This window comes from Marmota monax, unplaced genomic scaffold (genome assembly GCF_021218885.2).
Source record: "Marmota monax isolate L192 unplaced genomic scaffold, Marmota_monax_Labrador192_F-V1.1 WCK01_AAM20220418_F8-fsc00260, whole genome shotgun sequence".
Lineage (NCBI taxonomy): Eukaryota > Metazoa > Chordata > Mammalia > Rodentia > Sciuridae > Marmota > Marmota monax.
Window position 1 is genome coordinate 1055712 of NW_026694062.1, and position 26213 is coordinate 1081924.

The window sequence follows — 26213 nt, forward strand, 5'->3', positions numbered from 1 at the left end:
CCATTCATTTCACAGCTTTTATGATTTTTAACAGTTATTTATCATCCCTCTGTACTGACGTTGAAATAAATTGAAATGTTGGTTATAGTAGGTAGTCTAAGTATTTTGAGAAATGATTTAGATATTAGACTTTTCCCTAAATTTATGTGTTTGCAAACTGTTTGAGCCTCTTAGACTATATTTAGAAGAATTTAAAAACTTAATTTCTATAGGTATATGAATAAATATTCCAATTTTTAGTCATTTGTTGTCTCATTAGTCATAGATGTTATAGATGGAGTTTAACCAAATATTCCTAAAATCAATTTTTCTCAGAATGGTTCTGATAACTGGAATAGTGGCCAAACTATTTCACCTCATCCAGTACAGCAACAAGCACATTCGTGGGGTTTGACACCACAGAAATTACAGGTATGAAATATTCTTTTTTAAAATATTTATTTATTTGTAGATAAACACACATTATCTTTTTTTATTTTTATGTGGTAATGAGGATCGAACCCAGTGCCTCACACATGCTAGGCAAGCACTTTACCACTGAGTTACAGCCCCAGCCCCTGAAATATTCTTTTGTTGTATTTTTTTAAGTAGAAGTAATAAGGATTGTTTTAGAATTCAGTCAATTTTAAGTTAATGTGTACATTATTTTTCAAAATAATAGAAATTATAATTAATTTTGGTGGTTGGGCAGAAAGTAGAAATGGGTAGATTAGAGAGTATAAAAGCTCTGTTTGGTTTTTTCCTTTCCTTCAGCTACCAATTTTCCTTTGTCACAGACAGGCAGTATTATTTCTTGTAGACAGAAAATTTGCAAATACAAACAAATATATCTGTCTTATACGTTCCTTTTTTGCATTTTTAAAATAGAAATGTAGGTAGAACTTTAGATAAGCAGAAGTTATATGTGTATTTATTGCAGGATTTTGCTTTCTTTTTTTCTTTTTTTAAATGTTTATTTTTAAGTTTTAGGTGGACATAGTATCTTTATTTTATTTTTATGTGGTACTGGGGATCGAACCCAGTGCCTCACACATGCCAGGTGAGCGTGTTACCACTTGAGCAATCAATGTCCAGAGCCCCTCTTTTTTCTTTTTTTAAAATATTTATTTTTTAGTTGTAGTTGGACACAATACCTTTATTTTATTTATTTTTATGTAGTGCTGAGGATTGAACCCAGGGCCCTGCACTTGCTAGGCGAGCGCTGTACCACTGAGTCACAACTCCAGCCCTGTTTTTTTTTTTATTTCATAAAAATGTAAATTGAGGATTTTCCCGTGTCTTTATATTGTTTCATGTTTTCTTTTTTTTTTTTTTTCTTTTTTTTTTGGTAGTACTGAGGATTGAAATCAGGGCCTGTGCTGCCTGCAAGGCAAGCACTCTACCAACAGAACTATATATCCCCAGCCCGCTTTATTGTTTTTTTAATGGTGATATATGTTCCAGTTGAGTCTTCATGGGGATTATACCTCATTTAATCAAATCCCCATTGTTGGGTTTTTATGTCATTTCCTGCTGTTTTAAGGACACAAAATTGTTAAATAGCTTTCTCTCTGAAATTTCAATTCCTCAATACATTTCATTCAAAACAAACAAATTAACTTTCTTGAGATGAATCTTTAGATCTGTGCCTTTCTCATACCTCTGAAAAATTTTATTTTGGAAATGAGTACTGGTGGTGAGTTTATAGACTTTCTATTGGGAAATTGCCTTATCATGTTTTTATATAAAACTTTGTATTCATTCTAATGTTTAGCTTAAACTTGGATTATATTCTCCTCTTTCCTTTTAGCACTTGGAACAGCTGCGTGCAAATAAAGATAATTTAAATCCAGCTCAGAGACTGATGCTGGAACAGCTGGAAAATCAGTTTGTCTTAATGCAGCAAAGAGTATGTACACTTTTATCATTTCTAAAATATATTAGCACATGGGATTTTTTTTATTGCAGTGTCATTTTAGAGGATATTAAGGTCACTGCTAGTTTTTGTGTGTATTCAGTGGAATTTAATATCAGCTTTGGATGCTTGAAACAGATTTTTGAAGGGAAAAAGAGCTACAAATTAATTTATAACAAACACTTGGTATTTCATTATTTATTTGCATAATGTTTTGTTTGTGTCCTAAGTTGCTTATTTTTAATATTAATAATTAACAAATTGCCCCAAATTGAGGTGGTGATGCTTTAATGATTGTTTTACTTGAAGGATTTGGTATAAATAAAATGGAAACTTGAAGTCCTCTGTTTCATGATGGAAAAAAAAGAAGGCCTATTAATTTATGATTTGTAATCCATGAATTTTAGCTAACTTTATTGTCTCTGCAAGGAAATATTAATTTTTATGCAGTAATCACCTCTAAAATCAAGCATGGTTTCTTGTTTTTTAAAGTGTTTTTCTAACTTAGATGAAATGCTATGATAAAATTACAGATGTTTCGATTACACATTTTCAGAATCACACAAGCAGGTTTTCTTTTTTGTTTTTGAAGATGAGACAAACAGGAGTTGCTCAGGTACAAACTACTGGAATTCCTAATGGGCCAATATCTGACTCATCACTGCGTACAAACTCTATCTCTAGCCAGCAACCACATGCAGCTCTGACCAGAGCACCTAGCATCTCTCAGCCTGGAGTTCGCCCTGCTTGTCTTGAAAAGCCTTTGTCCAACGGACCTTTTTCTGCAGGCTATGTTCCGTTCGGCACATCAGAAACTCTAGGGAATACAGACACTATTTTGGTAGGCAATAATTATATAAAAGGAAGTGGAAGTAATGGAAATGTGCCTTACCTGCAGCAAAACACATTCACTCTACCTCATAACTGCACAAACCTGACCAGCATCACAGGAGAGCCATGGAGAAAACAACTGTCTAACTCTGCTCAGGTAAAAGAAAGACTAGCTGTTTTTTTGGCTCTTATAGTTTATCTTTATTTGGCTTGTATACATTTTGAGAAGAAGAAGAAGAAATTTAAGTTTAAAGAATGCTTTTATCTTTAAGAACTAACTTTAAATAATTCAATAACCATATAAGATTTTTAACTAGGATCATTACTAAATTTTGACTCAGTCTGTGCACATAAATGTATCAATGTATGATTAGTATACATACACATTATGTTAAATAGTATGGGAAGCCAAGGGAAAGAAGGGAGGGAGCCCTTAATCTAGTTGCTAATTAAACTATCAAAATCACATTTTGTAGGGGCGAATGAACTGTATGCATTCAAAAGAAGCTGTACTTTGAATTTTGATCATTTATGGGCTCGGGATATGTTGTGCTAATGTCTGGTGATACTGGATAGAGGCAACAACTTATTGCCAGCTCCCAGGCAGTCGTGTGATCGTGAGGTTAAACATCTCTTACTGTACTGTGTCCTCTATGGATCAGAATTTTTAAATATATTTTGTGTTTTTGCATCCTAGGGTAACTACAAAACCCATGTGTGCATACTATACTCATGCAGCCATTCTTTTTCACTTTTGGTACAATACTAAATAAGTTGCATAAGTTATTTAACACTTTATTATAATACAGACTTTGTATTAGATAATTTTGCACTCACTGTAGGCTCAAGTAGATTGTAGGTGTTTTGAGCAGGTTTATAAAAGTTAGACTAGGCAAAACTATGATGTTTAGTTGGTAAGATGTATTAACTGTTTTCAGCTTATAATATTTTCATCTTTTGGTGGGTTTAGAAGGATATAACCCCTCCATAAGACAAGAAATATCTCTTTTCTGCAGGTCTATGCTCAGATATTCCCTGAATAAAAATGCTAAGTATTCATTCCCTTTGGACCAAAAAAAAAAAAAGTTTTAAATACCATAAATTACAGTGAAGTGTAACTTGAGCTATAGGTAGCAAGTGCCACAGGTGGGCCAAAATATTAGATACTCAGATAGTTTAAGGAATTTGGAAAGAGAAATGAAAGATAAAATATGGCTGGTTAAATGTGAGGCTTTAAGAAAGGTCCCACTTTGAATAAAGGAAAGAGCCATTAAGCTTTTGATTAACAATGTGAATTTCTTGAACCTCTTTAAAACTTATTAGTGATTAATGGACTGTATTTTTTTAGAGCTCTTCTAGGTATACAGATAGAAACCTCCCATTCCCTCCTCCATTTCTTCACAAATCTCTTACACTACTCTGGTTCATTTCTTAGGATCGATGAGACAACATTGGTTATTATTAACTAAAGTCCATAGTTTGCTATTTGTGTTGTATTTTATGAGTTTTGACAAATAGGGGATGGCATGCATTCATCTTAATAGTATCCAAGAAAAAAGTTTCACTCTCCTAAATGTATGTTGTGCTATGTTTGTTTATCCCACTCCGCCTCTCCTGAACTTATGCCAACCTGACCTTATTTATTTATTTATTTATTTTGATTGGGGGTACTAAGGATATAACTCAGAGGCATTAGACCACTGAGCTACATCTCCAACTCTGTTTTGTATTTTATTTAGAGATAGGATCTCACTGAGTTGCTTCGTGTCTCACTAAATTGCTGAGGCTGGCTTTGAACTTGTGATCCTACTGCCTCAGCCTCCCAAATTACTGAGATTACACACTGGCTCAGACTTTTTTATCGTTTCTGTAGTGTTCCCTTTTCAAAAGGTCATATTATTGGAACCATATGTTATAAAGCCTTTCAGATTGATTTGTTCTTAGATACATACATTTATTTTCCTCCTTGTCTTTTTGTGGCATAATAGATCTTTTAAATTTTTGAACCCTGAATAGTAGTCCCATGTGTAAATGTGTAAATTTGTTTTGCCAATCATCTATTGAAGTACTTCTTAGTTGAGTTGGCAATTATATAAAATTTGAAATAAACATCTATGTGTAGATTCCATATAGAAATCCTTAACTCATTTTGGGTAGATATCTAAGAATGTCATTTTTTGATCACATGGCAAGGACATGTTTTATTTTCAAATAAATTGTCAAACTGTCTTCTAAAGTGGCTACACTATTTTGTATTCCAGTCTGCAATGAACCGTGAATGGTTCTTCCTGTTGGTCTACATCCTCACTCATACTAGGTGCTATTGGTTTCTTTGCTCCAGGAATTCTTATTAGTATATAGTGTGGCATTTCCTTATTATTTTTATTTACATTATCCTAATGAAATACCATGGGATTTTTTCATATGTTAATTTGCCTTATGTGTATCATCTGTGATGAGTTAACTGTTCAGATCCTTGGCCAGATTTGTTTGTTTGTTATTTGTTTCTTTTGTTCATTTTCTTAATGTTGAATTTTTAGAGTTTTTGTCAACTTTGAGTAATAATCCTTTATCAGATGTATTTAGCAAGTATTTTCTACCAGTCCATGGCTAGTCTTCTTGTTTCCTAGGCATTGTCTTCTGCAGAGCAGAACTGTTTAATTTTAATTAACTGCAGCCTATCATATCTTTTGTGTATCATGTTTTTGTTATTCTACTGAAAAAGTCGTTAACAAATCCAAGGTATATGGATTTTCTCTTTTTTTTATCATCCAGGAATTTTTTTTATAGTTTTATGTTTAGATCCATGATCCATTTTTTATTTACTTTTTTGAAAAGACTGGAAAGAAATCTATCTAAAGATTCCTTTTTGTTTTCTTCCTCTTGTTGTTTTAGTGTTGTGTTTTTCTGTCTTTTTTCTTGTTTTTGCACTTAAACATCTAGTTGTTCCAGCATTATTTGCAGAAAAGATTACTTTCTGCTGTTGTATTCTCTTTTGCTCCTTTGCCCAAGATCTTTGATTTTCTAGATGTTCCTGAGCTCTCTGTTATCCTATTTGTCTATCCTTTTCGCCAATATCACTTTGTCTTGATTACAGTTGCCTTATAAAGAATACCAATAAATCAGTTGGTGTTGATCCTCTGTCCCTGTTCTCTTTTAAAATGGTGTTAGATGTTCTGGCTCTTTTGTCTTTGCATGCTTTGTCCATATTTTTGCATCTAATATTTACGAGAAAGATTTGTTTATGACTTTCCTTTCTTGCCATAACTTTATTTATGACTTTCTTTTCTTGCCATAACTTTATTTGTTCATGACTTTCCTTTCTTGCCATTTTGGTTTTGGGGTAATTTTGTCTTCTTACATTGACCAATGGCCACTGTTTTCTATTGGGACAGGATATTAATTATTTATTCAATAATTATTTTTTCTTACTAGAAAATAGTTTGAGTCAGATTGTCAATTTTCATTAGGTGAATTCTGTAGTTATTGTGTCATTTCAACTAATTCATCAGTCTTTGGAGTATAAACTTGCTCATAATATTTCTTTTTTTTTTTTTTTTTTTTTTTTTTAAAGATAGAGTGAGAGAGGGAGGGGGGGAGAGAGAGAGAGAGAGAGAGAATTTTTAATATTTATTTTTTAGTTTTCGGCGGACACAACATTTTTGTTCTGTATGTGGTGCTGAGGATCGAACCCGGGCCGCATGCATGCCAGGAGAGCGCGCTACCGCTTGAGCCACATCCCCAGCCCCAAATTTCTTTATGATCCTTTAAATGTAGATTAGTAGTAATGGAACCACTTCCAATTCTGATTTAGTGGTTTGTTGTTTTTTTCCAATCTGTTTTTTTTTTTTTTTTTTTTTTGTGGCTAGAGGCTAGCAGATGTTACTGATCTTTTCAAAGGACCCATTTTTTATTTCATTGATTTTTCACTACTATTTTTCTGTATTTATTTAATTGATTTACCTTGTAATTATTATTACTTTAGTTACTTTGGATATAATTGGTTCTTCTTTGGTTAGTATGCTAAGGTGGAAGTTTTGACTACTGATTTTTATTTCTTGTTTGTTTTTATTTTCAAAACTATATTTTTTAAGGGCTGTGATTGTGGCTTAGTGGTAGAGTGCTTGCCTAGCATGTGTGAGGCATAAATAAATAAGACAAAGGTCTATCTACAACTAAAAATTTTTTAATAAAATTATTATTTTAAAAATATATTTTTTAAAAATTGGCATATATAAAAATTAATATGCATTTATTATTAAATGTTGTGAATCAAATTTATATCTTACTTAATCAGTTTTTGTGTGTGCGTGTATGTGTGTGTGTAAGAACTAATAACGTGAACTTTCTTTACATCTGTTTTTCTTCTTTTTTCGTATTGGGTTCACTTATATTTCATATAAGTGAACCCAAGGTCACTTAACCACTGAGCCACATCCCCAACCTTATTTTGTATTTTATTTAGAGACAAGGTCTCACTGAATTGCTTAGCTCCTTGTTTTTGCTGAGGTTGGCTTTGAACTTGCAATCCTCCTGCCTCAGTCTCTTGAAATTCTGGAATCATAGGAGTGAGCCACTGCACTTCTTTACATTTGGAAGGATACTGTATATCTTTTCCAGTAATGACCTTGCTATCTTGCTATAAATTAGATCTTCTGAAATTTATTCCTCCTATATAACTGTAACTGTATGTACTCACGAGTGTTTCCCCTACTCTACATTCTTCTAAAACACTATTCAATACTGTTTACTTCTAGCCCTTGATAACTGTCATTCTACTCTCTACTTCAGTGAGATCAACTTTCTAAGATTCCACATGAGTGAAATAATATGGTATTTGTCTTTTGGCTTATTTTACTTACCATTAATGTCTTCCAGGTTCATCCATATTGTGGAAAATGCAGGTTATAAAACATTTTGTCTCCTGATTTTTTTTCTTTCCAGTCTGACAAACTGGTCCTAGTGTTTCCACGTTAATCAACTTTCCATCACTATGACAAAAATTCTTAACATATCAACTTAAAGGAAGAATTTTTAGTTCACAGTTTCAGAAGCTAAAGTTATCGTCACTTGGCTCTTGTTTTTGTGTTGTGGTGAAGCAGAACATCATGGTGGAAGTGTTTTGCAGGAATAGCTGCTCACTTTCTTATGTCTGAGAAGTAAAGAAAAAGAGAAGTGCACAGAATCCAGGTATGACTACCCTTTGAGGGAATTCCCCAACGATCTCCTTTTTCCAACTAGACCCAACTCCCAGTAGTGCCACAGGCTGATGTCCAAGTCTTTAGCACATGGCCTTTGGGAGACATTTTATATCCACACCAGAGTGATTTCTAACTTTAAATGTGGTTCTTGCACTTTCCCATTGAATTAGAAGGCAGAAGGGAGGTGAAAAGTCTTGAATCTATTTTTCTTCTGTGGCATTTTGTATGGTAGGGACATAAAGAGCCCACAACAGTAGCCTGCCCATCACGTCACTCTTTCTGACCACAGTGGTCAGAAAGCAACATTGTGAACAATTGCTACAAACTTGGTGACATTTTAAGGTATCCCTGTGTTCTTGCAGTCAGCCACAGGCATCCAGCATATAGTGCACAAGCCCCAGTCTTTAGCCCTCATACTTCAGGTAGTTGTTCAACCCAAAATGTCTCCTCACACTTGACTCCCTGTGTGTGTTTCCTGAGCCTCCTGGCTGACTCACCAATTGATTCATGGAAGTCTTATCATGTGAGACCAACCAAACATAGACACAAATAGTTACAGGATTTAACAAAGTACAATTTGATTGAAACGTTACATATAGAAGTATGTCTTGGGAGGGAGGAAGACAGATGGATCTTTGGATCCCAAGGCAGGACAAAAGCCGCTTATATGCTAACTTACAGCCAACTAGAATGTACTTGATCTTTTGCAAAAGTGTTAACAAGAAAAAGTCTGAACCACAATGGCCAGCATAACATGCTTAGTTGACTACCTTAAATTAAAGACTTTGTCTTTAAGGTTTGGACTGTGTGTCAGGGTCCCTTGGTGGACAAAATGCTTATCATAACCAAAATGGCCCACTTGTCACTCTGTTGTTGTTGTTTTTTTTCCCTTGCTGTATATAAGTTTTTAATATCTTGTAAGCGTATTTGTCTATTTTTGCTTTCATCATCTGTATTTTGACTTCTCATTCAAAATATCCCTGCCTAGACCAATGGCAAGAAATATTTCTCCTAGCAGTTTCATAGTTTTAAAATCTTCCATTTAAGTTTAAGTTGAAATTTATATATGGTCAATGATAGGTCCAGTTTCATTCTGCGAATGGACATGTGGTTTACCTGGTTCTATTTATTTAAGAGATTGTCCTTTCTCTGATGTGTGTTCTTGGTATCCTTGTTGAAAAGTGGTTAGTTGTATGCATGTGGATTTCTTTCTGGGCTCTCTCTATTGCATTTCATTGGTGCATGTGTCTGTTTTATTCCAGTACCATGTTATTTTGTTTATGTTAGCTTTATAGTATATTTTAAAGACAGCCAATGGGTAGCCTTCAACTCAGTGTTACTATGTTTATTTCATTTTCCTAAAGATTAACTTGACTATTCTTGTTATTTTGTGATTCTATACAAATTCTATACATTTTAATTTCTGTTAAGAACGCTATTGGTTTTTTGGTAAGGACCCTACTGACTGTAAATTGCTTTAGGTGCTTTGGCTACTTTAACAATATTAATGCTTCCAGTCCACAAACAAGGAATATCTTCCTGCTTATTCATGTCTTCTTTAATTTCTTTCCACAGTGCATTACAATTTTTTGTTCTTCTTTTTTTCCCGCCTTTTACTAACTTATGTATTTTTTGGGTGTAATAGTTTTATTGTTTGCATAATTATATTTGGCATTGTACATAGAAAGAATATGGCTAACTTAATAAATCTGCCCTTTCAAAAAATCAAAATAAGGAAAATGGAATACATATTAATCACTATCCTATAGGCTATAATTTTTTAAAAAAATTTTATTCTTCTTTGTTATGTGACAGAATGCATTTCAATTCATAACACACATAAAGCACAATTTTTCATATCTCTGGTTGTATACAACAAAGAGTCATACCATTTGTGTCTTTAAATATGCACTTAGAATACTAATATTCACTCATTTTACCACCTTTTCTACCCCCATGCCTCCCCTTCCACTCTGTCCTTTTGCCCTATCTAGAGTTTTGTCTACTATTCCCATGCTCCACCCCTGCCCACTGCCCTCTGCCTGAATTACAATTTTTGATGTGCCGTGTTTGCTTTTGGTTGAATTTATTCTAAGCATTTTGTTGTTTGGTATCGAAACTAACTGGGGTTTTACAGTTTTCTTTCAGGTAGTCAAGATTAATGTATAGAAATGTTACTGATTGTTATCTGTTGATTATGTATCCTACAAATTTACCATATTAATTTTTTGGTTCAACTTTTGTGTTTTTAGTGTAAAAGAACATGCCATATGAAATAGGGATGACTTGACCTGTTCCTTTTTAATTTAGATGCATTTTACTTGTTTGTCTTGCCTAATTTCTCTGGCTTAGAGTTTTCGTTTTATATTGACTCAAAGACGCTAAAGTAGGCATCCTTGTCTTTTGTGCAGATCTGAATGGAAAGGCTTTTTGAATCCACCTCACCCACCCTTCAGTAAGATTCCTGAACTGTGGGTTACATGTGGCTTTTGATATGTTAAAGTAGTTTGTTACTTCTCTACCTAGTTGCTATTAGAAAAACATGTTCAATTTTGTCACACGATTTTCTGCATCTATTGAAATTGTCCTATGAGTTTTGCCCATCATTTGGTTAATGTGATCTATCACTTTTTTTTGGCAGAGAGAGGGGTCTGTGGACTGTCTTTCACTCATTCAGCCCCAGGCCTTTTTGTTTTTTATTTTGAGACACAATCTCACCAGATTTTTGAGACTGGACTTCAGCATGTGACCCTCCTAACTGAAGACTGGCTGTTTCACATTTTTGATTTGCATAGTTGACCACGCATGCATCTCTGGGGTAAATCCCTTTTAATCTGGTGAATGATCTTTTGAATGTGCTGTTAGATTTGGTTTACTTTTGAGAATTTTTGCCTCTAATTTCATCAAGAATATTTGTGTATAGTTTTCTTTTTCTGCTTTTGTTGTTGCCTGGGTGTGGTGTCAAGGTCATAGTAGCCTCATATATTGAATTTGAGAGAATTCTCCCTCCTTTATTTTTTAGAATTGTTTGAATTTTTAGAAATGCTATGTTTTTCTTGAAAGCAGGGAAGACTTTTCTTTGTAGGTGATATTTAGATTGCTTATTCAACTTCCATACTCAATTCTGGTCAGTTCAGATTTTCTATTCTTAAATCTTGGTACTTTCTATGTGTCAAGAACCTATTAATATCTGCTGAATTTTGCTCTATTGGTATAGTTTTTCATAATATTGTCTTATGAGCCTTTGTGTTTCTGTGGTATGGGTTATAATGTCTTCTTTTTCATCTCTGATTTTATGTATTTGAGTGTTCTCTGTGTTTCTTAGACTTTATTGATTTTATTCTTCTTCATATTGAACGTTTCCCTTTTTTTTGAGTTATATAATTGTAGTCTCTATTTTGTTTCTTTAGCTGGATCTTTTTTGTTTCCTCCTACCAATTATTTTTATGCTTTCATTCAATGATAATTTAGATTATTTATTTGATATCTTTCTTCTTTTTTATCATTAAAAAGTTTATGTAATAAGTCAAGAGCTGACAATAATATATTGAATGCACAAAAGCTGAAATATTTTTAAATTGTAGAATAACAGCATAGTTCTGGAAGTCTCAGACAGAGCAATCAGCAAGATAAAGAAGTAAAAAGCATTCAAATTGGAAAAGAAGTCAAATTGTCACTGTTTTCAGATGACATTAATCCCCCCTTCCCACACGACACCAAAACTACTGCTTTGATTAGTCTATTTTATTTGATATGAGGATAGAAATTCCTGCTTTGTTTGCGTAGCCATGTGAATGGTATATTTTATCCCAACTTTTCACCTTCAGCCTGTGGGTATCTTTTCCTATGAGATGAGTCTTTTGAAGTCAGCATATTGTTTGATCTTTTTATTTTTAATCCAATTGTACCATTGACTCTTTTGACTGGTGAGTTTAGGCCATTAGCACTCAGAGTTATTATTGAGACATGAATCATGTATTACTGGTCTTTTTTCTTTTCTTTCTTTCTTTCGTGTGTGTGGGGTAGGGTAGGGGTGCTGGGGATTGAACCCAGGACCTTGTACATGCAAGGCAAGCATTCTACCAACTGAGCTATATCCCCAGTCCCTATTATTTTTGGTATTTAGCTTGACTTAGTTTCTCCTCTGGTTGGCTTTTCCTTTATTATAGTTCTTCCCTTTGCAGATTTTCATTGTTGTTTTTCATTTCCTCCTCATGGAATATTTTGCCAAGAAGGTTCTGTAAGTGCAAGAATTAGTATCAAGAATCAATAAATGGAATGGATTCAAACTAAAAGGCTTCTTCTCAGCAAAAGAAACATTCAGTGAGGTGAACAGGAAAGCCTACTAATTGGGATCAAAATCTTATCACAGATAGAGCACTAATTTCTTAATATATAAAAGAACTCAAAAATCTTAACACCAAAAAAAAATAACCTAATTAATAAATGGGCCAAGGACATGAACAGACACTATCAGAAGAGGATATATAATCAGTCAACAAATATATAAAAAAATGTTCAACATCTCTAGCAATTAGAGAAATGCAAATCAAAACTAAGGTTTCATCTCACTCCAAGTCAGAAGAGCAGGTATTAAGAATACAGACAACAATAAGTGTTGGTGAGGATATGGGGAAAAAGGCACACTCATACATAGTTGGTGGAGCTGCAAATTGGTGCAGCCAATGTGGATAGCAGTATGGAGAATCCTCGGAAAACTGAGACTGGAACCACCATTTTTTTTTTAATATTTATTTTTTAGTTGTAGTTGGATTCAATACCTTCATTTTATTTATTTATTTTTATGTGGTGTTGAGGATCAAACCCAGGGCCACACATGTGCAAGGTAAGCACTTTACCGCTGAGCCACAAACCCAGCCCCCTGGAACCACCATTTGACTCACTCCTTGGTCTATACCCAAAGAACTTAAAACAGTATACTACAGGGACACAGCTACATCAATGTTTATAGCAGCACAATAGCTAAACTGTGGACCAACCTAGATGCCCTTTGGAAGATGAATGGATAAATAAAACGTGATATATATACACAATGGAATATTTTTCAGCATTAAAAGAAAATAAAATCATGGCATCTGCAGGTACCTGGATGAAGATGGAGAATATAATGCTAAGTGAGGTTAGCCAATCCCACAAAAATAAATTCTGAATGACTGCTCTGACTTAAGGATGCTGGCATAATATGCTGTGGTGGGGGAAGAATTAAATGAACTGTAGATAGGCAAAGGAGAAAAGGGAAAGGAGGGGGCACAGGGGTAGGAAAGATGGTGGAATGTGATTGCCATCATTACCCTAAGTACGTGTAAGAAGACATGAAGGATGTGACTTACTTTGTGTACAACCAAAGATATGAAAAATTGTGCTGTATATGTATTATACAAATTGTAATGTATTCTCTTGTCATATATAGCAAATCAAAATTTAAAATAATAAAAAAAAAGAATGATCTGTAGTACAGGCTTTTTTGCTGTAAATTCTTTTAGCTTTTGTTTATCATGGAAAGTCTTTATTTCATTATCAAGTCTGAAGCTTAATTTTGCTGGATATAAGACTCTTGGTTGACATCCATTATCTTTTAGAGCTTGGTATATGTTGTTCTAGCAGGTCTGGGTTGAAGAATCTGCTGAGATCTGAATTGTTCTTCTTTTAAAAGGTAATCTGATTTTTCTCTCTTGCATCCTTTAAAATTCTATTCTTTTATTCTGTATGCTGGGCATTTTCTTTATCTTGTGTCTTGGTGTAGATCTGTAATTTTGTATATTTGGTGTCCTATAAACCTCTTGTATTTGATTTCCAATTTATTTTTCATGCTTGGGAAATTTTCTGATGCTATCTCATTGAAGAGATTATGCATTCCTTTGATTTGAATTTCTGAACCTTCCTCTGTCCCAATAAATCTTAAATTTGGTCTTTTGATGGTATCCCTTAATTCTTGGATATTCTGTTTATGGTTTCTTACCATCTTCATTGTGAGGTCAACTCTATTTTTCAAGAATGTATATTTTGTCTTTATTGTCTGAGGTTCTGTTTTCCAGGTGATCTTGTCTGTTGCTGATGCTATTTTTTTTTTTTTTTATTTCAAGTATTTCTGTTTTGTTCCCCTTCAGAATCTCTATCACTTTCCTAAAGTAATCTCTGACTATCTGTATTTGCTCTCTTATCTCTTTGTTAGAGTGATTGATTTTTGCCTGTATCTACTCACTTCAGACATTGTTTAATTCCCAAATCATTTTAGTTATGTATATTCTGATCGCCGTCTCTTGACATTTTGCCTACTGCGGTATGTATGGATTCTGTTGTTACAGTATGTTGGTTTGGGGCACTATCCTCCCTTGTTTTTTCATGAGATTTATGTGTCTTTCTCTCTTGCAGTGTAGATATGAGGTATTACACCTTCTGCCCTATTGTCTTATAGTATCCCTACAGGTTACCAGTACCTCACTTTTAAGGAAGAGATCAGTATTGCAGTATTCAATATAACCAAATATGCAGCCATATGTCAGTTGGCTTCTATTTTTACATTTATAGTTCTGTCACTACAATAAAAAATGAAGAGTTCAGTTATCTTCTAACATATAGTCAATATGTTTGCATAATGTTTTACAATTTCTAATGGTAGAAGGTGGGTCTGGGGGCTAAGATGTTTATGACATAGGATGTGAGAATATGGCGGTATTAGATTATATGACTAGTAAGAGGGTAATTATAAGATGTTAGTAGGAGAAACAAGAGAGAGAGAACCCTGTCCAAGACTCTGTTACGTCGGCAACAGGATAACTGTTAGCACCCTTCGTAGAGAAACTTCTGGTGCAGCCAGGCTACAAGGACCTTGCTGACATCTTACCAGGTCCTTAATGTTGTCTCTTGATAGAAGCTGCAATATTCCAATTTTGAAGCGGTGGCAGCCTCAAGCCTATAAGTACTCTGATGTTGGGCTGTGGAGCCCAACATATACATTGATGAATAAGGAACCCCAGTGTGTGGAGTGGTGTGCCCTATGCCTGTCCTGCACCTCCAGGTCACGGTGTAGCTATCTTTCTTCTTTATTAATATTTTTTGCTAGCATAATCCCGCTTTTATATTTGCACCGTTCCATAGGTTTCAGTATGTCGTAATCCACTTCCATTGAAAATGAAATTAAGAATCACGAAAGATTCTTATTTTTTCTTTTATAATTTCTTCATTGACCCACTGATTATCAAGGACCTTGTTATTTAATTTCCATGTTTTTGTAAAGTTTCAGAAAATCCTCCTGTTACTAATTTTTTTATAAGACTGTGATACAAAAGGTTATTGATATGGTTTTCATTCTTTCAAATTTGTTAAGACTTATTTTGTGATTTACCATGTAATCTACTCTGAGAGTGTTCAATGTACAGTTGAGAAGACTGCACATTTTATACCTGTTGGATAGAATTTTCAGTGAATGCCTCTTAACCATTTGGTGTAGAATGTGGTTTAAATATGATGCTTCTTTGTTGATTTTCTTTCTGGAAGATCTTCCCATTGATGAAAATGCACTGTTGAAGTCCTCTAAAATTATTTTATTGCAGTCTACCTACCCCTCAGATCTGTCAACATTTAATATTTAGGTGCTCTGATGCTGGGGCATGTTTACAGTTGCTTTATTTTGTTGCAGATTTTTTTCCATTTATCACTCTATAATGCTTCTCTTTGTCTCTCTTTACTGTTTATCTAATTTAAATGTTGTTCTTCCTGTCTGGGTTTTCTATTTTCATGGAATGTCACTCTCCATTCCTTTACTTTCATTGAATGTACATTCTTATAGTTGAACAGAGTCTTTTATAGGCAGCATGTAGAGATGGGTATTATTTTTTGATCTATATTCAACCACAATGTAATTTGATTAGAGAATTTAAGTTTTTTATATTGAAGGTAAACATTGATAGTAAAGGATGCCATTTTGTTAATTGTGTACTGTTTTGTAGATCTTTCTCTACAGTCTTTCTTTGTGGTTAAATAATTTTCTCTATTAATGTGTAAGTATCTGCACTTTTTATCTTTTAATGTATCAGTTACAGATATTGGTTTGTGGTAAGCTGAGGCTTAAAGAAACCAATCTATTGGTAAAAAAAAAAGTTATAGGAAGCTGATAGCAACTTGTCACTGATTGCAAAAGCTGAAATTCTACATTTTAATACAACTTCCCCATTTTAAAATTTTAATCATACACTTTAAATATTGTATATCCACATTTATTCATATTGTATATTCTTAACAAATTATTGTTATCTCCTATATTAAACTAGTTTTGTCTTTTTAGTCTTCATTTTAAGGATATAAATGGCGAATGCATCATCATTACAGTATTTAAGTATGCTAAATTTTACTGTACAGTTTTTTTTTAAACCAGTGAGTTTTATACCTTCATATATCTTTGTGTTACTGTATATCCTTTTCATTCAGTTCAAAGAGCTCCCTTTAGCATTTTTTGTAAGACAGATCTTTCATACAAAACTTTGAATTACTTCCTTAGCTTTTGATTATCTCGAAAAGCTTTTTATCCTTCATTTCTGAAGGAGTTTGGAAGAGATCAGTATTCTTGAATAGCATGAGTTTTTGTTTATTACAATTTTTAAAAAAATTTTTTCTAGTAATAATACTAATTATATATATTAATAAGATTGGGAGATTTCAGAACATGAATACTATGTGTAATGATTGAAATCAGAATTACTGTTTTTGTCTATTCAATATTAATTGTTTCTGTTGGGAACATTCAAAATCTTTTCTTGTTATTAGGCTGAAGAATACTGTTTAAAAAAAAAACCTTTGTAAAGCAATAATCATCATCCTGTATTAACAGAATACTAGAACTAATTCTTTCTAATTGAGTTGACAGTTGTAATCCATTCTCTCTCTTCTACCCTTTCATCCTGTTATGACCTCTCTTCTGCTCCCTACTTCTGTGAGATCAACTTTTTTAGATTCCAATATGAGTGAGAACATGTAGTATTTGTTTTTCAGTGCCAGGCTTCTTTCACTGAATATAGTGTTCTCCTTGCTTATCCAAACGTTGTCAGAAATGAAAGGATTCATTTGTTTTTATGGACAAATAGTATCCGGTTGATTTTGTGTTTCGTATTTTAAAAATCCATCTATCTGCCTATGGTTCCCTAGATTGATTCCATGTCTTGACTGCTATGACATGGAACTGTCTCATTAGCATATTTGTATTCTTTTTTTTTTTGGACTTATTGCCTTCAGTGGTATTTATGAATCACCTGTTAGTTGTATTTTTATTTTTGTTGGCTATTCTTTTCCATCATGGCTATACTAATTTACATTTGACCCATAGCATGCAGCTTCTTTTTCTCTCCATTCTCATCAGCATTTATTTTTTTAAATTATTCTTGCTAATAGCTATTCTATATTGGGTAACATTATTTATTTAATTTATATTTTCATCATGATTAGATATGTTGAACATTTTTTCATGTGCTTTTTAGCCATACTCTTTTGGTAATAAATGTGTCATATAGCCAAAGGTGGATTATTTGATATTTTACAGCTCAGAAATTTGAATTCTGTATACATGCTGGATATTAACTTTTTTATAGGTTTTAGTAACTTACAAATATTTTCTCTCACTTTCCTGATTGACTCATCAGTCTGCCAAAGTTTTGTTGTTGCTGTTTGTTTGTTTCTTGTTTTCTTTTGTTGTTGTTGCTTGTAAAACCTTTAAATTTTTTTTTTTTAGTTGTAGACGGACACAATACATTTATTTTGTTTATTTATTTATTTATTTATTTTTGCATGGTGCTGAGGATTGAACTCACTGCCTCTGCCTCGCACATATCAGGCAAGTGCTCTACCACTGTGCAACAATCCCAACCCTTATAAAGGCCTTTTATGTGAGATATTCCCTTTTGTTTAGTTTTCCTCTTGTTTTTTGGGGGCTTTCAGAGGGTTGTCAAAATATTTTTTGTTCATACCAATGTCATACACATGGTTCTTCAACATTTTTAAATTTTTTTTGTTTTTTTCAGTTATACATGACAGTAGAAAGTATTTTGTTATATTAAACATACATGGAGTATAATTTCCCATTCTTATGATTGTACATGATGATGTGGAATTACATTGGTTATGTATTCATAAACAAACACACAAAAGTTATGACCAATTCATTCTACTCTTTCCAATTCCTATTCGCCTACTCTTCCCCAACTCTTCCCTGTACAGTCCAGTGAATCTCCATTCCATATCCCTCCCCCGATTGTGAATCAGCATTCACAATCAGAGAGAACCTTCAGCCTGTGGTTTTTAGGATTAGCTTATTTTACTTAGCATGACAGGTTCTAGTTCCATCCATTTACCAGCAAATGCTCTAATTTCTTTCTTCTATAAGGCTGATTAATATTCCATTGTGTTATCTATTTCATATTTCTTTATCCATCTGTTGAAGGACACCTAGGTTGGTTCCATAGTTTAGCTATTGTGAATTGAGCTGCTATAAACACTGATGTGGCTATATCATTGTAGTATACTGATTTTAAGGGCTTTGGGTAAAAACCATGGAGTGGGAGAGCTGAGTTAAATGGTGTTTCCATTCCAGGTTTTCAGAGGAATCTCCATACACCTTTTCACCGTGGTTGTACTGTTATGTGGAAATTAAAGAACTGCTCCAGAGAGACATTTGTTTCAAGGAAAAAAATTAGGAGATAGGTATCTATCTTTTTATCCATAAGAAGCAGTATACTAAAAAGGAATTTTTTTACCCAGAGTACACCTACTTAAAAAATGACAAAAGATTGCATATAACCTGAAGGTGTACCTCAAATCCGAATTCAAATCAAAGAGAGCCTTATTTACCTGACAGGAACTGTCTCCCACCTATAGACTGAAGCTCTCTAGGAGAACAGCAATTTCCTGGCCTGTGTCTTGGGAATTTAAGGACAAAAAACATAGCTCAGGGACTTTCCTTAGTGTCATGCAAGCAAGCCAATCATAGAAACTAAGACAGCAATTAGCACAGCAACTAGAGACAGTCACATCTGGGGTTTGAGCAGGTGTTAGATAACCATATCCTGAATTTGAGCAGGTGGTTTGCCGCAGTCTGGCTGGGCACAATTCATGAGCCACTTATCAAGCAGAAACGAACTTTATTTTTAGAATACACGCCTTACCACAGGAGCTCTTCAGGAAAAACCCTCAGAGCCCAACTGCCACCACTGGCTTTCCACAGCCTCTCAACCCCCCCCCACCCGCTCCTGCACTTGAAGCTGATTGGCTGGGTCATGTGGGCGGAGCCAAAAAGTCCCCCAATGAGCAACTCTGTCGTCTGAAGGGGCGGGGAAACAGCCCAATGAGCATCACTGCAGAGGAGCCAATCATTTGGCAGCTAGAAGTTTGCTGGGGCCATTGTCCTCCAATCATCAGCTGGCAGCTGGAAGTTTGCTGGCAGCTGGAAGTTTGCTGGGGCCCCTCTGGCTGTGGCTGTCAACATCAGTTGATTTGTATTCTTTTTGCCAATTAAATATTTGGAGTTTTTCTTAGTTGGGTTGCTATAAATATTATTGGTAGTGATGCTATGTTTAAAAATGTTTCTGTGAATATTTTGTTTCATTTCTCTATCAAGAAATGGAATTACTGGGGCTGGGGTTGTGGCTCAGAGTGCTCGCCTAGTATGCAGGAGGCACTGGGTTTGATCCTCAGCACCAAATAAGTGTAAAGTAAAGATATTGTGTTAACCTAAAACTTAAGAATAAATATGTTTTTTTAAAAAAGAAATGGAATTACTATCATGAAGTAAAGATTTGTTTAATTTAAAAAAAATTTTTATCTTGTTCTAAGGTGCTAAACCATTTTTTACATTCCTGTCAGCAGTATATGAAGTTGTATTTCCTTTTACTTTCTCCTTCTCTTCCTCCTTGCTCTCTACCTCTCTCTCCCTATTTTTTTTTTTTTTTTTTTTTGTACCAGGGATTAAACCCAGAACGTTTAACCTCTGAGCTTCATCCCCAGCCCTTTTTTCTTAAATTTTATTTAGAGAGAGGGTCTTGCTAAATTGCTGAGGCTGGGTTGAAATCAGGATTAGAGAAAGGGGAAGGCTCTGAGTCCCTCAGTCTTAGCCTCCCACTGGGATTACAGGCACTCACCACCACATCTGGAGTGTGCATGCTCTCTCTCTCTCTCTCTCTCTCTCTCTCTCTCTCAACTTTGCTTTCTGCCTTTGATTTTCTGTTGTCTATTTCACCGAGTTTTTTACTTCTGATCAGTGTTATTGCTTTTTTGGTAATTATTTTGGTTTGAAATCTCCCTTATCTTCTTAATATAATAGCTTACTTTTGTAGTCTTAGACCTTTCTTTGACAATATATTAAAAGCTATAAATAACCTTCAAGAATTAATTTCAGCATAAATTTTGATGGGACAATAACTTGTCAAGTTATTTCTAAATTTTAAGAAATTTCTTAATTTGACTTATTGAAGAATTAAGGCTCTATAATTTATTTTGCAAAAACTTGGTTAATTATTAGTTTTTGTTGTTTGTGGTATTTAATGTAAACCGATTTTGTTTAGAAATATCCTTTGAATAATCTGATTTTGAGACTTGTTTTGTTTTTCCTTTTATACTGACTGATCATGAATGATACTCCATGAGAATTTGTAAACAATTTGTATTCTGTCGATGTCAAATGAAACATTTTTTACATGACAGGTTAAAAGAGTTGATACTATTGCTAAAGTCTTGGATTCATATTTCTTGACTATCTGCTTTATCAACTAATGATAATAAGCTAATGAAATCTCCAGCTCTTAATGTTGAATTATATAGTGTTTTTCACATTTGTTATGGTTTTCTTCATATACTTTTAGATCTATATTTAGTAAGTTTATTTTAAATTACATGATATTGACTTACCATTGTGAAATTTTATTCTTTTTTATTAGTTAATTCTTTCTTTAAAGTGTTCTTTGTACTAATATCTCCTTTCCAACTCCTGCAGTTACTGTTTGCGTTATGTTCATTCATCATTCCTTTCCTTTGAATATTTCTCTGTATTTGAAGAAAAAGAATATTTTATATACAGCATGTTGTGTCTTATACTGCATAATGATGTTTCAATCAACTATGAACTGCATATAAGATGGTAATCATGAAATTATATTATCTAGTGATACAAATGTAGCAGCTTGTAAAAAATGCACTTTGTTGATATTTAGCAACAAAATTGTCTGTAAATATATCCCCATTGTTATGCAAAATGATTGTGTTTGGCTTTGGTGTTTTCAATCAGCCTGAGAATCTCTGCCCTTTTTCTTTTATTTTTTTGTTTTTTCCTTCCCCACTTACAGTGTGTGCATGTGTATTTTGCATAAAATTTGAATTTGTCTGATGAGTATTATAATTCCTTTAAATATTTTTATGTCATAAAAACAAGACACATAGTATGCATATATTGATAAATAATTTTTTCTATTTGTAGAATTTTGAATATTTCCATGGCTATTCAATCTTACAGACCTAATTATTACTGATCTACATAATTTTTGTTAGTAGTGTACACCTGTGCTACTAAGTATTTTGGGGGGAATGTCTTTGTTTCAGGTTTGCTTGTTTGTTTTTAATATCTTTTTTAGTTGTAGATGAACATATTGGACATCTTTATCTTATTTATTTTTTTATGTGGTGCTGAGATCAAACCTAGTGCCTCACACATCCTAGGCAAGTGCTCTACCATTGAGCCACAACCTCAGCCTTCAGGGTTGTTTTTTGTTGTTGTTGTAGTTTAAAACACAATTCTTTTTATGTATTTTATTTATTTATTTTTATGTGGTACTGAAGATGCAACCCAGCGCTGCAGCCCTCAGGTTTGTTTTTGAGGAACTATTTTACTTGACACAGAATTACTTTTTTTTAATTATATTTATTATACCTTTATTTTGTTTATTTATTTTTATGTGGTGCTGAGGATCAAACCCATGGCCTCATACACTCTAGGTGAGCAACCCACCACTGACTCACAACCCCAGCCTCTTGACACAGAATTCTTACCACTGTGTTTTGTTTTACTATGTCATTCTTCCTATAATTTAAGTCTGTTTAGTGAATCATTTCACTTTTCTCTTTAAAATGATAAGTGATTTTCCTGTTTTGGATTGTCTGTACTATAGCTTTAATAATTTGATTACGATGACTGTGGTGAAGTTCCTTTTACATTTATTCCATTGAAAGTTTAATGAACTTCTTTATGTAATGAGGTTTTTTAAATTGAAAATTGTTTTTCCTGGATTTCTTTAAATATATATTTTTAATGATCTCTTTGAACATTTGGCAAATTTTTATTAGAAGTAGGGCATTTTTAATATTTTATACTTTTGGTACTGTTTTCATTCTCCTTATAAATGACTTACATCAATTATTTTCTGGAGTTATGTAGTCTCCATCTTCTGCTTTTAATCTTAATTTTTAGCTTGGTAACTTAGGATTCTTCTTATTTTCACATAATTCAGAGGTCAGCTATTTATTAGTGCCAAACTTGTGTCCATAGATAATAGGTTCTATTATATGACTACTGATTTTTGTGAGTTAAGGAACACTTTTAAACTTACAATCAGGTTCTCCAGTTTCCCTTTGCTTTCACCACACAGTGAACTTCAAATATAAGAATTGGTAATTCAGAATGCTTTGCTCTGTAGCAGAAGAAACAATAAAATTGTTTACACCTTCTGATAGAGTAAATTTTGACGATAATTAGTAAATTTTGAAAATATTATACGTATTTAATAAGAATTCTTTATTGCCAAGGTTATTCTTTATTTCCTTAAACATTGACATTCTGTGCCATTTCGCATGAATCCAGTTTTTAAAAATTATGTATATATGTACTACATATATATGTATATATATTTCTGATTAGAAACATTTTGGTATTTCATGATCTTTTCAGTTTTGCATACCACCAAATTTTAGAGTATATATAACTTGTGACTATAATTTTTTTAAATCAAAGCTTGTTTCTGACAATTGCCCCTTTATATCAAAGCAAAAAGACTTTTATCTTGCTTCTAAATAAATTCTCAATTCACAAAGCAATCATTCTAATGTGTTCTCTCGCCTTTCTGAAGTTCCACTAAATATTGGTATTGAAAGTTAAGAATATGTTAATATGTGGGCGGGGGTTGTGGCTCAGTAGTAGAACAGTTGGTCTGACATATGTGAGGCTCTGGGCTTGATCCTCAGAACCACAGATAAATAAAAAAGTAAGTAAATAAATAAATAAGGTTCATTGACAACTAAAAAATATTTTTTTAAAAAAGAATATGTTAATATGTAATTACAATTTTACCCCAATAGTTTTTGTATATCAGTAGTTGTTTATTTGGGGAAATTATTAGATTATTGTTGCAGTATTCCCTTATTTAGGAAGTATTCCTGAGAAATTAATTTATTAGTTATTTTGGAATTAAATATGAATTATCATAATGCAGTTTACAACATCAGGCAAATTTTGGATAAAAATTGCTTAATTGATTTATATTTTCAGTCTATGAAATAACTTTTCTCTTCATCTAAAACACAATATTATTATCTATAGTAGACTGCTTTTTAAAAATTACTGAACAGTTTTAGTATATTCTCCTAACTTTTGAATTTAAGAAAAGAACAATTATCCGATCATTAGTTGGGGACATTGCATTTAGAATGTCTTTACCCATTTGGTTGATTTGAGAGTAGAATTTCTTAAATAAGTTATTACTAAATATATTCTGAGAGTTAGCATTTTTGCTTTTGAGGATTATTGCCATATCTATATTACAACTTTCCTGATAATTTTAAAAGTTTAATAAATATAATTTGTATGTTAAACTTACTGTAAATCACATTGACTTATCTTTTGTGTTCATGACTAGGTTAATGGCCATGAATAACTTTCTCCACTTAAATCTAAATATAGAGACATATTTTTCTTGAGATGAAAATACAAATGTCAGAATGGAACCATTTATTTTTGGTGACTTTATTTTTACTTAAATTTTTAATCCTTATTGTTGTTCTGTGTATGTATTTGGAGCTTTGCATAATTTAATATTTAAACCGATTTTACTTCTTTCCTTTTTTTTTTTTTTTAGGGGCTTCATAAAGGTCAGAGTTCACATTTGGCAGGATCTAATGATGAACAACCTCTCTTTCCTACTGGGTCTACTCAGTATCTCCAGGCAGCTTGCACTAGTAGTCAAAATCAAAATGGACCTCACACTCTGCCTAGAAATTCAGTACCACAGGGGGATGCTCTCAATCACTTCTCCTCTCATATTGCTACCTCAGGTGGACTAAAAGGTATTACCTTTACCAAAGAGAGCAAACCTTCAAGAAATAGATCCTTGGGGTCTGAAACAAGGAGGCAAGATGGAGATACATCTAATAGCTATGCTGGTGTCAAGGAACTTTCTAATCATGTACATCAGGCAACAACAATTTCTATTTCCAGTCTTAACCATGGAGTTTCTATATCACCAAATTTAATAATTACGGACAATCCTCAGCTTTCTGCCTTGTTAATTGGAAAAGCCAATGACAGTGTGGGCCCTGGAACTTGTGAAAAAGTCAATAATACTCATCCAGCTATTCATACAAAGACTGATAATTCTGTTGCCTCTTCACCTTCTTCAGCCATTTCCACAGCTACACCATCTCCAAAGTCGACTGAGCCGACTAGCACACACAGTGTTACCAGCCTTAATAGTCCTCACAGTGGTTTACACACGATTAATGGAGAAGGGCTAGAGAATTCACAGAGCTCTACAAAAATAGATCTGCCTATAATTAACCTCAAATCTGATCCTCAGATTATACCATCAATGTCTGTATCCATATACTCCAGTTCAACAGAAGTTCTAAAGGCATGCAGGTTAGTGTGGGAAAGTTCATCAAAAAGTGAAAATGGGAGTTGGGGTTTAGCTCAGAGGTAGAGCGCTTACCTAGCATGCATGAGGCAGTGGGTTCAATCCTCTGCACCATATAAAATAAAATACATTTTTATTTATAACTAAAAAAGTATATATTTAACAAAAAAACATGAAAATGGCTGACTGTTGGCCAGCTCAAAAGTCTTGATTTTTATCTTAAAAAAAAAATGAAAATAGAATTTTGTTTTTTTGAAGTGTAGCAAAAGACCATATTACATCTAAAATAATAATTTCATAAGGAACATTGTTATTTTATACTTTACCAGATGTCAGAAGCATATATTTATAAAGCATTACCTGAGAGATTATGTGTTTGGTTAGTGTTACTGACTTTTATTGATTATCAAAGTCATCAGCTTCAATGTGATTACCTTTTTCTGAGGATTAAAGGATTAATTTTTAAAAAGGAAAAGGCAGAAGTGGAGGGGCAAAGAGGAGTGGGGAGCTGAAATCTGAAAACTGGGGATAAAATTATTCTTAGCCCAAGAAGTAACTAAGTGGTAAATGACAATCTTCCATCTAGTTGTTCTATGAGAACCAATTAGAAGAGTTGATAGTGGTACCTGTTCTCAGCAGAAGTTTGTGGACCCAGAAAATGGAAAGGAACATCTTTTTAAGAATGTTAATTTTCCTGATAAAGAAATTTTGATAAGAAAGATGACTAAATCATTGATGAATTTACCTAGAGAGTATCTTTTATTTCTGTAGTAAACAACAAGAAAATGTAAATGAAAATTGAAGTTAGATATTTTTAAATTAACTATTTTAAAAAGCAGTTTTACATATTTATAGATTTCTGCAATAAGCAACTTCCTGAGTCAAGAAGCTATTAGAATGGAGTAAACTTAATTTTTCCCATACCTACCTTTTCTGCTGCTTCATTATTTGACTATTGGACCCTTGTAGTAAGATTTAATTATATCTCTTGAACAATTTAGTGCATATATAATGGGAAGATAATTCTTTTTGTTGTCTGCAGGCCTATCCACTTGCATTAGGATTGGGGAGTATATATTTTAACAGGAAAAGACTTGTATAATTAGTGACATAAATATCTTCTTTAGATCTGTCCTAATAAATAAGAATTATTAGATGTGATTGTTTGCACCATTTATGCAGATAATACTTTAATTTTGTATTCCTAGTCAGTTTTTCTTTTCTTTTGCAATGGGGTCTGTTTTTTGGTTCCAAAGCTGGTCTCAAACTCCTGACTCTTTACGTCAGCTTCCTTAGGTATACAGAACTTTTGTTTCTAATTTATTTTAAATCTGTCTTGTTTATTCATCTTGGTAGCAACATAGAAGTCTGTTTCTTTTAAGATTTATTATT

The 26213-nt window shown here is 33.2% G+C and overlaps 1 protein-coding gene across 7 annotated transcripts in view; it reads left to right on the forward strand.

The window, feature by feature from the left end:
- Positions 1–26213, forward strand: part of LOC124106573 (lysine-specific demethylase 6A) — a 193703-nt gene that overhangs the window by 109415 nt on the left and 58075 nt on the right. For 6 of the 7 annotated variants that reach the window (XR_006856098.2, XR_009228615.1, XM_058585527.1 and 3 more), the window contains 4 exons: positions 316–411; positions 1790–1888; positions 2487–2882; positions 24048–24826. Coding sequence is in view for 5 of the 7 variants with exons in the window: in XM_058585527.1 (XP_058441510.1) it covers positions 316–411; positions 1790–1888; positions 2487–2882; positions 24048–24826 (1370 nt within the window). In the remaining 2 variants the exon portion in view is untranslated. The remainder of the gene's footprint in view (positions 1–315; positions 412–1789; positions 1889–2486; positions 2883–24047; positions 24827–26213) is intronic. The other variant, XM_046464248.2, reaches the window with a different exon arrangement.